General features: G+C 33.7%; 1 protein-coding gene across 1 annotated transcript in view; it reads left to right on the plus strand.

The window, feature by feature from the left end:
- The window catches only part of USP32 (ubiquitin specific peptidase 32), a 138,117-nt gene that overhangs the window by 102,528 nt on the left and 22,496 nt on the right, over positions 1-13,093 (plus strand). The window contains 14 exon segments of the mRNA XM_028521827.2: positions 1,223-1,398; positions 1,930-2,070; positions 2,967-2,985; positions 2,988-3,083; positions 6,009-6,083; positions 6,086-6,162; positions 7,525-7,606; positions 8,429-8,503; positions 10,291-10,429; positions 10,696-10,801; positions 11,967-11,980; positions 11,982-12,138; positions 12,784-12,911; positions 12,913-12,956. Coding sequence (XP_028377628.1) covers positions 1,223-1,398; positions 1,930-2,070; positions 2,967-2,985; positions 2,988-3,083; positions 6,009-6,083; positions 6,086-6,162; positions 7,525-7,606; positions 8,429-8,503; positions 10,291-10,429; positions 10,696-10,801; positions 11,967-11,980; positions 11,982-12,138; positions 12,784-12,911; positions 12,913-12,956 — 1,329 coding nt within the window.

Consider the following 13,093-nt stretch of genomic DNA (forward strand, 5'->3'; position numbering starts at 1 on the left):
TTACAGGCTGGGCAGTACCACAGTTAGAAGATTCAAAGTAACTGATAGCTAGAACATTTACCTGAGATTAACATGTATTTCAGAGTTGAAATTTCTTAAAATATCATTGAAGTTCACAACTGTCATTAATCATTTTTCTATGTGGATATGTCTGTTGTATTAGGTTGGCCAAAAAGTTCATTTAGTTTTTTTCCAGACAATGTCTCTAGTAGTGTTTATTAGTTTTCTTTAACTTCATTTGAAACAGTTTTGTTAGATTGTATTGTGACAGCAGTCATATCAGCATGCATTAAAAAAACTTATCAAAATTGGTGATTTTTCTGTAGCCATTTTAATATTGAAGATGGAAGAAAATATGCAACATTTTAGTATGTTTTATTATTTCAAGAAAGGTAAAAATGCAACAGAAACACAGTAAAAGATTTGTGCAGTGTATGGAGAGGGTGCTATGACTGATCAAACGTCTCAAAAGTGTTTTTGCGGAGTTTCTTGGTACTGTTGACATTTGGCCAAATAATTCTTTGCTGTGGGGCTATCTTAGGCATTGGAAGATGTTTAGCAGCACCTCTGGCTTCTACCCACTAGAAACCAATAGCAGAAAGATAGCTGGCATACTCAAAATGTCCAAAATCAATAATGTTATTGGTGCAAATGAAAGATGTGTCTTTTATTTTATGGAAAAATCTTTTATGGGCTTTTTGGCCAACCCAATAATACTCACACCTTCCTTTCAAATAGATTTATTAGAGAATGGTTTCTTCCCCTCAGCATTCTTCTGTTGAAGTTCTTATTTTAGCTTCTTTCCTTTGGTTTAGACTCATCACCATTATCTCCCAGGAATATCCGGGATGTGTTTACAGGTAGAAGAGGAGAATTATGGGAGACTGTGGGAGCGCCTAGCTACTTGGCTATACATCTTTTTTTCCTATCAGAGGACTTATAATTCTTGTTGTGGATTATCAGATATTCTAGGAGGCTGACCAAATGTTCATTTGGTAACAGTTTTTAAATTTTTTATTCCACCTAGTGTTATGCTAGGCATTGTCCAGAATGGAACTCATCTGTATTTTCTATGTTCTACAGATTTATCAGAATCTACTGTACTGACATGCCAGTGGGATAATAGCATTAATCTAATACATGGACACTGAGTTCATATCCTCGAGCCTATTAACGTATAATAATTAAAAATACAGAGATTCCACCCTCTATTTCCTTACAGGCTTTTTGTATTCTGCCACACCAGGGGCAGATATGTGCTTTGCTCGACAACATAACACTTCTGACAATAACAACCAATGTTTGCTAGGAGCCAATGGGAATATTTTGTTGCATCTCAATCCTCAGAAACCAGGGGCTATTGATAACCAGCCACTAGTAACTCAAGAACCAGTAAAGGTAGGTGATTTGACATCTACTTAAAATAATTATCTTTCGGATTGAGAATAAATTTTATTCTAGAGGTTTTATTTAGCACATAAGAAATCATTAGTGGTTCATTTAATTAACCTATTGTGGATGGAAATCTCTTTGCATAGTAGATTTCCAAGGGAATATTTTATGATTTAGTACTTGTCTAGAAGCAGTGTAGTGGTCCTTGGAAATGTTCTTATTCTTATAGGAACAGCTACTGTGAAAATGTAATTTCATATGTAAGTGGAATTTTTTTCCAAAATAATATTTTTTATTGTCTGAAAAATCTGAAAACCAAACTTATTAATTCCAAGTGCTCTGATGATTTTTCCAAATGATTTACTTTTAATTTATTTGGTAAGTTAAAAATAAAAAATTTCTCTTAGAAAATTTGTGGGTTTTTTTCCCAGTAACGTGAAACTCAATAGTGACGTGTGTTTGTCCCTCTATATTTACATTTTGTTAAAACACAAGAGGCTGTAATATTAAAAGTCAGCATTTACATTTTATTCTAAGGCTACATCATTAACGCTAGAAGGCGGACGATTAAAACGAACCCCACAGCTGATCCATGGAAGAGATTATGAAATGGTCCCTGAACCTGTGTGGCGAGCACTTTATCATTGGTATGGAGCAAATCTGGCCCTTCCTAGACCTGTAAGTATAGCCAATAGTACCTTATAGAAGGAGCAGTCATAGACGAGGTCTTCTATTACTTTTATATATGAACCTCACTATCCACAAATTAGTTCTTACCTGTGGTGGCAGTGTACTCAATACCAGTTCAAATCAGTTGAACAAATTTTAGGTTCCTTCTCATTTGTTCATTTATTTGTACATTTATTGACTGGTATATTAGGTACCAACCATGCAATGATGTGCCTGTGGGAGTAGGTGGCATTTGTAGAGTGGAAGGAATAGTCAGTGGACTAAGTAAAATGAGGGAGTCACAAGGCTGAGTCAGCGATTTTTAGCCTTTTTCGTCTCATGGCACACACAAACTAATTATTGGGTTAGCCAAAAGGTTTGTTCTTTTCTAGAAGATGGCTCTAGTAGTGCTTGTTGTCTTTAACTTCATTCAAAAATTCTTTGTATATAGATGGACAGCTGTCATCAGTGTGCCTTAAAAAATCTTATCAAAATCATTCATACATTTCGGGAACATTGTAAATGCTACACTTTTGTAGGCAATATGACCTGTATAGTTAATGGCATGGCTTCTTACTTTTGACTTATAACTTCCAGTCGTAAGAATTTGTCTTTAAAAGACCATCATGAATATATAAAAGTGAAAAAAAAATGCAGCGTGGTGAGGGTAGTAAAATTAGATAATACTTAAATTTAATTTGATATTACTGCTTCTAAATGAGAGGGGAAAAAATACCCACTAGGGTTCTAATCTTAGCAGATGGATTTGGGAGCAGAAACTGGAGTGTATTTAAACCTATGTAATTTAAATCTGTGAATTTCTGTAATCTAACTGAAATATAAGTAGTAAACCTATTAAACATTTTAGTTCAAAATAAATCACTTTATATGTATTAAAACAACAGGTGATCAAGAATAGCAAGACAGAATCCCAGAGCTGGAATTATTTCCTCGATACCTTCTGTTCCTGAGACAGCAGCCGGCCACTCGGACACAGCAATCTAACATCTGGGTGAATATGGGTATGATGAGCCTGAGAATGTTTCCTCAGCATTTACCAAGAGGTAACTTAAGAATGCAGCAAGAATGTCATGCATTTCCTTTAAAAAAGTTAAAATAAAAACCAAGTTGCTCAAAGTGTGGTGCCACTGTACTGTAATCACTGTGGGGCTTAGATCTACGGTCATGCGCAAGACTAGACAGGAAAGAGGGAAAATCTCATCAGGAAACTGGAAAGAGTTGTTTCCTTTCCTGGTTTGTAAAAATACAATGATAATAAACAGAAATAGATATTACATACTTTGTTTCTGTGAGAACAAGTCATTGCAGATTATTTGCTTTACCTAAGTTAGAATCAACCAGCCAATGACTTCTCTTTTGAATTCCACTGTTTGAAAAAAATTTTTCAAATTTTTAGAAGTGATTTTTTTGGCAATATCATGTGGTATTTTTGTGTGTGTGTTTCTTGGGTTGGTTCTTTTCTTCTTCTTCTTTTTTTTTTTTTTTTACAAAACATGATAAATTTTTATACTCAATCGGAGGAGCCTGTCTCTTATGGGACACAGATAATACAAACCAAAGGGATATTTTGAAAGTGAAAGCGATGCATTTGCTTTGAGAAACATTAAGACTATCAAAATCACAAAGTTCCCATTTTAATATATTACATGTAAAAAGTCCCCCTTGATTTCTCCATGAAATTAAGCTTTATTGATGGGTAGGACTTGCTCTGTGTTTTTGCTTTGCAAATATTTGAAATGGTTCTTCAGCAGAAATAATGAATTCATCCATTTATAGAGTCTCGACTTTGTGTTAAAAATTCCACAGTGTTTTATAATTAATATAATTTAGTATGCAAGAACTACCTATGAACCCAAACCAACCCTAACATACCACCCCTCCTTTGAAATCAAATAGGGTTAGTTTAATGTCTTACTTAAAAGTTTATATTCAGGTAACATATAGAGATTCTTACACATATTATTTGGCAAGATTTATAGCAAAGCAGTGACCTCTGCCTAACCAAACTTTGGGGAAAACATCAAAGTCAAGAAAGAAATAGAACCTCTAAGAAACTTTCGTCATTTAATTTCCCATTGAATAAAAGTATTTGCCCTGCTTCCATGGCACCCAGAGCACATATCTTTTTCAATTCTCTTTGAATATAACATGAGAGGCAAGATGTGTTGTTGTGCTTTTAGTTAAGTATTCTTTGCAACTCTTGTGCTGATCCTAGATTTTTGCTGCTCTGTAAATTCCACTAGATTTGTTGATGCTATTCAAAAAGCACAAAACTATGTGTAATAAGTGGCTGCCTGCTTAATGAGCTGTCTAGAATTCAAATAAATTTCTTATGTGGCTTAGGACAATAGAAATTGACTTGGCCACTACATTTGCAAATGCTTCTGAATCGTAGAACTGAATAGTTATTATGCTCCAAATTTGTTCTTAATTTGAAATTTTATTCCTTACTAATTAGTTGTGAAATCAATCATTAATCATTTTGAAGTTCATAAAAATATGCTTTCTTGCTGTAATCTTATAACTAATCCTCTGATTAATAATTATAGAAATTTGCTCTTGTGCTTTCTTTTAAAAGGAATTATCCTTTGCTTGCTGATAGAAAAAGATTTGCTTTGCTGTATGTTTAAAATTGATCATGATTGGATTTGTTCTGCCATAGTATAGTTTTTATCCTTCTCATTACCCAATTTATTACAGCTGTTTACTAGGCTCTTTTATTTCTTTTGTAATGACAAGTATACAAACCTTGCTATAGTTACAATGACTTAAAGATAGCCTTTTTGATAGACAAAGCCACAGAAACCATTGTTTCTTAGATGATTTTTCAGCCTATTTTACGTGAGTGAATTCTTTTGGAAGGTCTAAAAAAGTGGATACTTTTCTCTAGTTTATTTAGTAGGTGAAGAAGACTCAAAGTGCATTTAATAGGAATAAAATTGAGCCATATTGAATGGGTGGTAGACTACCTGGAACATATAATTGGACCCTAGATGGATTATATCTGTTTAAGTTTATTTTTGTTTTAGGTTTCTCAATAAACCATAACCTCCCATAGATAAGAGATGACCATTTTAAGCTATAGCTTTGTCTAGATTTTGCCTGAGTAGTTTAAACAGGGTTTAGCAGGTTTTTTTAGCAAGCTATCTTTGATTTCCATAATCTCTTATCATTTTACCCTGTCTCTTTCGAAGTATGTGATTAGACTTGACATTTTCTTTTATCATTCTTCACTCTTTCCCTTATTGCCACCTTTTTATTTCCATCTTGAGCCTTTCAGGAATTCAAAGTCATGTCTGCTGCCGTCTTATTGGGCAGGCAGGCCATATGAGTTTTACCCTCTTCTGCCTTTCAACAGGGCAATGTTTTTGGTCCAGGAAGTTTATTGGCTTCATTTTAAAGCTGTGCTTGGCCACGTAGAGTCTATGCCTAGTTAGAATTTTAAGGAAAATTGGGCCAATTAATGGCCTGAGAGTGATGGGATTAGTAATTTAAAGACAGTTTAAGAAAATGGATCAGGCAAATCCAGTTATGTATCTGTGAAATTCAAATCCAGTCCCATTTTATCTTCTCCATTCATGTGCTGAGTTTTGATTTGAGTGTGACCTAGCTGAGGGCAGCCAAAATGCTGAATGCCTATTGTTTGTTTATATTTCTTACTCTTCTGAGATCTGAGTACTGCCAATTATTGAGTCTTTGTGATTTTGTTGCTTCCTTTCAAAGTTAAGGCTTTGGATTCACCCTAAGATAGTTGGGCCTCCTGTCTTCATTTCAAAGTTTTAGTTTAAAGCTGCTTAATTTATAAAATTATTAAACCTCTAATTCTCATTTTTCATCATCGTTCCCTAAAATAGTGTAATCCCCATTGCTGAGGGGTGCTTTTTTAAACATCTGTCTTTTCCTCATTGTGATTACTGTGACCATAGGAAATGTACCTTCTCCAAATGCACCATTAAAGCGAGTCTTAGCCTACACAGGCTGTTTTAGTCGAATGCAAACCATCAGGAAATTCATGAATATCTATCTCAGAGGCTGCGCATCAAAGAGGAAGATATGCGCCTGTGGTTATACAACAGTGAGGTAAGAGGCATCTCAGAGTTATGAAGGCATGTTCACTCAGAGACCAAGTGTTAAATCCATATTTCATGAGTATGAGATTTTTGTCTATAGTAATTATGCTGAAAACCATACCAAGGATCTCAGTGAAAACTTCATCTTTTAAATTACTATATGCGTACATATAGATATTTGTCACTTTATCATCATGGACACTACCACCTTTTTTTTTTTTTAATTGTCACCCAAGGATATGTTTATGATTTTAGGAAGAGAGGGAGGGAGAAAAACATCCATGGGAGAGAGAAACATCGATCGATACTCTCCTTGACTGGAGATGGAACCTAAAACCTAAATGTGTGCCCTGACCAGGAATGAAACTTGCAATCTTTTGGTGTATGGGATGACGCTCCAATCAACTGAGCCACCTGGCTAGGGCGACAGTATTGTCTTATAAAGATTATTGTTATAAAGTATTAGAAAATATCCTTTTTCACCTAAATAGAGCTTATTTTTAATCTTTTGAAGTACTATACACATGCTAAAAATTTCAAACAATACAAAAGTTTGTAGTTAGCATTCTTCCTTCCCATTCTCTGACCCCTGTCTTTCATCCTCCTCAGAGGCAGTGCTGTTAATTGCTTATTATGCATTATTTTTTCAGATTATAATTGAAATGGGACCATAAGTAGTTTTAACCAATTCTCTATCCTCTAGTTCCTTCTTTTTTACGTCCTCCTTTAGTCACCATTAGGAACATCTCCTGGAGCCACACTACCAGGGATTAAGTCCTGGCTCTGCCACTTGTTAGTTATGTAACCAAGGAAAAGTCACTTAATTCTGTCTTAGTTTTCTCATGAGTAAATGGGGAAAATAATAATCTCTCCCTTAGGAAAGTTATAAAAAGTAAATGAATTAATTGTGTGAGTACTTTAAATAGGGTAAACATAAACAAAAATGTATAATTCTACTACATGACATTTGGTTTTACATTTTCAATTCCCAGTAAGTGATCGAGTTTTATCTTGATCACAAGCATATTTTCTGAATTTCATGCTGGATAGTAAAGAAAATTTGTGTAAGCTCTTCAGAAAATCTAAATTTCAGTGAGTTTTGGTTTGATGTGTAATGAGCCTTCTTCTGATCTCCTCCAAATCCTATATAACTTTGTTTTAGAGATATAAAGTACATGTTTACAAAGTATACAGTTTTCCCCTCATTTTACCACCTAAATTACAAGTTTCTGAACAACTATAGTATACCTAATGTCTGTCACGTTGGGTATGTAACTACAGGGCTATTTTTAATTGTCACTCATTATTATTTCCGTATTTGTTTCAAGTTTATCAATCAAATTAATAGAAGCATTTCCTCCTCCATACACAGAATTACCTTACTCTTCTAGATGATGAAGATCATAGATTGGAATATTTGAAAATTCAAGATGAGCAGCACCTGGTAATTGAAGGTACAAGAAAGAAACATGCATCTATATTAGATTTTTAGGGAGAGAGTTGAAAGATTTAGTTACTCACCAATAATCCATTTTGTAATTTTTCCAACCTTTATGATCATTATATTTTTTATGGTAAATAAAACCCATTAAACCCTTATATAATCCTACCTACTATTTAGATTACTTTATAAGATAAATATGTCTATATTCATTGTCAAGAGGTGGAAATGGTGGGTAGAAACAAGTGAACTCAGTTAAAAGTTTACAAAGTTTCTTAAAATTTTCAAGCTAGTTATTTGAGTTTGAATAAGGAGACTAATTTTTTTGCATAGTTAGTGGCACAGGCTTTTATTAGTCATCAGCACTGGTCACAGACCAACAAAGCTACTTGTATATGCACACATAGATTTATACAAATGTCATTGAAAACTTAGTGTGTCTTTTCCCATTAAGATTCATGGAAACATTACTAACTGCCTTTGTATTAAAATGAATAGATTATGACATAGTTGTCATAATTTAAGAAAGAATTGTAGTATTTCTAATGTATTAACTTTAAGAACTTTAATTACTTCTTTGGGTGGTTGAGTATAATTTTAGTTTGGGTGTATAACTGAGGGAATAACTTACTAACTAATTAAATCTAACCAAGTGACTATAAAGTTCCCAATATAAAGAGTCAGAATGGTTTCAGTCACTTACTAAAAACAACTTGATTGTTTTTCTTTATATTTTCTGATTTAGAAATAGCTCTTTTTTTCTTAACCAAAGCAGTTGAGTGGGTATGATTTCAGTGAATTCGAAATTAACATATTCCTTTCTCTGTCTTTCTAGTTCGAAACAAAGATATGAGTTGGCCTGAGGAAATGTCCTTTATAGCAAACAGTAGCAAAATAGACAGACACAAAGGTAAGTTAGTTGCCAGTGTATTATTTCTTAAAAGATTATCCTTAAGTTATTGGGGGTTTTTTCCCTTTCTTAACTATCGAAGTGTTAACTTTTGTCTTTCTACTCCAAACGTGAAAGTGACTAGGCTATTCTTTATTTTTCTTTTTACTGAAGCATCAAATTTCTTTCTAACCTTGCAGTTAAATAATTATTTATTTATATGTTTTTTTCCAATACTAATAAACATTTATTGAACTCATAAATAAGAAATGGTAAAGAAATGGCCCTTCCCCATACTGGGTCAAATTTTCTCCACTCAGCCCACAATCAGTAATGCCTTGCTGTTTCCCCTGGGCTGAGAAGATCATGCTGTGTTTGACTAGTTTTCTGTGTTGTGCAGTCCTGTATTTGTGGTGGTAGACTTGTTCTGAAGCTAAGAATCTCCTTGGAAAGCAATGGGTAGCATGGTGGTGGACACTGCTAGTAGAACATTTGCTTCCTTTTGAGCAAGTGCTGAGATTAACATGTTAGTGTCCATGGTGGTGCTGAACTCACCTGGTGCCCTAGTTATGGGTTCTTCTGAATAATCACCAGTGACACTTGCCATGGCCTCAGTGGCTTCTTCCATAAAGCTGGTGATGTTTGATTCTTCATCAGTAAAGAAATCAAAATCCAGGGTGCTTTCCAAATATGCATCAGTGGTCAAGTCTAGGGCAGTGCTCCAGCCTAGGATAGTGATAAACTCTGTGGCAGTGACCCAGTCCAGGTCATGGTCAAGTCCAGGCAGTGGTTGACTTTTGGTTAGTGTTAATGGCAAGGCATTGATGTTGTGTGATCATGGTGGAGGAATCATGTAGGTTCTAGGACAACTGGATCCCCACATGTAAAAGAATTAATTTGGATCACTACCTAACATTATATATAAAAAGTAACTCAAAATTGATCAACAACCTAAAAATCAAAAAATTCTTAAGAAAGAAACATACAGGTAAATCTTCATGACCTAGGATTTGGCAGTGGATTTTTAGATATGACATCCGTATCAGGAACAACAACAAAAAATTAGATAAATTGAACTTGATCAAAATTAAAAACTTGTGCATCAAAGACATTAATAAGAAAGTTAAAAGACAACTTCCACATTGGGAGAAATTATTTACAAATCATATATCTGATAAGGGTTTATTATCTCCAACATGTAAATAACTATGTAATTCAACAACAAAAAGACAACTCAGTTTAAAAAGGACCATCAGATTTTCACAGACATTTCTCCAAAGACAATGTACAAATGAGAAATAAGAACATAAAGAGATGCTCAACATCAATAGTCATTAGGGAAATTCAACCAAAACCACAACAAGATACCAGTTCATACCTACTGAAATGGTTATAATCAATAAAACAAAAATAAGTGTTAGTGAGGATATGGAAAATTTGGAACCATCATATGTTGCTGCTGGGAATGTAAAATGGTACGTCCACTATGGAAAACAGTTTGGTGGTTCTACAAAAAGCAATACAGAGAATTACCGTATCCTCCAGCAATTTCACTCCTAGGAATGTACCCAATAGAATTGAAAATCAAACAGATATTGTACAATGTGGAAACAACCAATGCCGTCAACAAATGACTGGATAAATAAAATGTGGTATATACATAACACAGAATATTATTCAGCCATAAAAAAGAAATGAAGGTCTTTTTTTAAAAAAGTTATAAAAATGTTGCATTGAATATACATAACTGTTCAGTCTATGATTATCTTACTACAGCTAGACTTCAGTTATCATATTGTTTGTTCCAGTTCCCACAGAAAAGGGAGCCACAGGTCTGAGTAATCTAGGAAACACATGCTTCATGAACTCCAGCATCCAGTGTGTTAGTAACACACAGCCACTGACACAGTATTTTATCTCAGGGAGACATCTGTATGAACTCAACAGGTAATCTTTCTTGATCATTAACTTTCTATAACTCTTAACCTTCTATAACTTCGATAACTCATTATCACCTAAATTTCTTCTTTCTTTACCATGGGAGGGAAAAGTCTTACCTTATTTGCTCTATTTAGTATTAAATAAGGGCCACAGGATACTTCTCTTATTTAAAAAAGATATTTTGATGTGAGAAAATAGATGCTAGGTATTTTTGTGCCCACATAATTATTTATGAGAATCATTGGCAATAAATCTTCCTCTCAAACCTCTAGGACAAACCCCATTGGTATGAAGGGGCATATGGCTAAATGCTATGGGGATTTAGTACAGGAACTTTGGAGTGGAACCCAGAAGAATATTGCCCCATTAAAGCTTCGGGTAAGCAGTTAAAATAATACAAAATATTTAAGTCCTAAGTAGTTGTTTAAGTAATTATTTTTCTCTATATGTTTTTTATGTTTAGTGTTTTAGTTAAATTGTCTAAAATTTTAAAAAGTTGCAGGAAGCAAGAATGTAATTAATAGGTAAAATTTATATTACTGTCACTTGTGAGTTTCAATGAAGTTAGGGTGATCGTTATTTTTATTTAAAAACAAGGTAAAATTATGTTAAAAAAGTAATAATTGTAATAGTTAAAAGTTTGACTACCACTTACCAGGCACTGTTCTCATTACTTTATGTACATTTATATTAATTAATTTAATCTTTTCTATGGTCCTATAATATAAGGTGATATTGTTTTATCCTCATTTGTTAAAATGTATTGATCTTAGAAAGAGGAAAGGAGATAGACTGATTTGTTGTTCCACTTAATCTTCTCTATGTGGCCCTATAACATAAAGTGATGTTATTATCCCATTTTTTTAAGTTAATTGATTTTAGAGAAAGGAAGAGGGAGAGAGAAAGAGAGAAATTGATGTTTTGTTTCACCTATTTATGCATTCATTGGTTGCTTCTTGTATGTGCCAATGGAAATGGAACTCTCAAGCTTGGTTTATCAAGATAACATTGTAACCAGCCGAGCTACCCAGCCAGAGCCTATTGTTTCCATTTTATGGCTGAGGAACTAAGGCTCAGAGCAGTTAAATAGTTTGCCCAAGGTTGCAAGCTAATTAGTAAGTCCTTACGATTAAACATGAGACTCTTCTGCCTCTAATAATAAAAATTAGGATACAGCCAGATAAGAAAGGTTAACTGTAAAAGCAAACATGATAATAAGAACTCTTTTAATATAAGCAAATACTGTTTTAATGTTTCTGCTCTGCCTGTCTTAAGTAATACCTGAATACCTAAAGAACTGTTTGCTTTTATGATGCTGAACTAGGTTGCAATATTGGCCAGGTACTTTTGTTGTTGTTGTTGTTGTTTGAGGTTAAGATTAGAAAGCTTTTATGATTATCCAAAATATATTTGCTGAAATAGGGACAGACTAAATACCATACTTTTTACCTTCTTATAATGCCTCTGGTTGAATTATGGGGCATGCTCATTCTAAATTTTATGAAGTAGCAAATAATGAGTTTGATTCCTCTTACATTTCTAGTGGACCATAGCAAAACGCTCCCAGGTTTAATGGGTTCCAGCAACAAGACTCTCAAGAACTCCTGGCTTTTCTCTTGGATGGTCTTCATGAAGATCTCAACCGAGTCCATGAGAAGCCATATGTGGAACTGAAGGACAGTGATGGCCGACCAGACTGGGAAGTAGCTGCAGAGGTTTGTTGGTTTTGATTTTCTAATGTAAGCAATAAATAAAATGTTTTGGCCACGAGTGTGTGTTGCACAACTTAAATTCTGTGATCAGAATTTTAGTATGAAAGTGAAGGAATTTGTATTTCTCTGCTAAATTTTTGTGCAGTAATGCCAAAATAAAGCACCCTTAATGAAAATAGAAAAATGTAACCTTTTCACATTGTACACCTTTGGGAAAAGATATAGAAATCATTCAGTAGAACTTCAGGAGTCCCATAATTACTAGCATAATATGTATAGTGGCTGACAGACACATTTTATTTGCTTCTTAATGGACAAAGAACTCTAATAATCATCATTACCATGGTATGAACAAAGAAAAAATAAGATTTTTCATCTGAATTTTATATTTTATAGGTTGAGCAGAAAGAATCACATTCTATTGAATAACTGCTTTTCTCTACTATCCTAGTAGGCAATACATTTTCATTATATATCTGAATTACAAGTTTGTAGGCAGAAAGCTTTTATATTTTAAATGGACGTTAAAGATTATGTTCTTGACATTTAAACCTCATTTATTTAACAAGTTTCTTTGAATTTGTGTAGAAATACTATTCTTTTAAATTCTGAAAAAAATATTTTTTTCTCTAATCTTTTTCCTGATAGGCCTGGGACAACCATCTGAGAAGGAATAGATCAATTGTTGTAGATTTGTTTCACGGGCAGTTAAGGTCCCAAGTCAAATGCAAGACATGTGGTCATATAAGTGTCCGATTTGACCCATTCAATTTTTTGTTTGCCACTACCAATGGACAGTTATATGCACTTAGAAATAACAGGTAGGTCACAACATTCTGAAAAATTATTTAACTCCATTGTTTTTTACATTTTCAACCAGTCTAAATTTGTAAGTGTGGTCATTTGTTTATAAGGCATTCTCATAAAAATTAATAGTCAGCCTGTTATAATCTAGCAG

This window comes from Phyllostomus discolor, chromosome 8 (genome assembly GCF_004126475.2).
Source record: "Phyllostomus discolor isolate MPI-MPIP mPhyDis1 chromosome 8, mPhyDis1.pri.v3, whole genome shotgun sequence".
NCBI lineage: Eukaryota > Metazoa > Chordata > Mammalia > Chiroptera > Phyllostomidae > Phyllostomus > Phyllostomus discolor.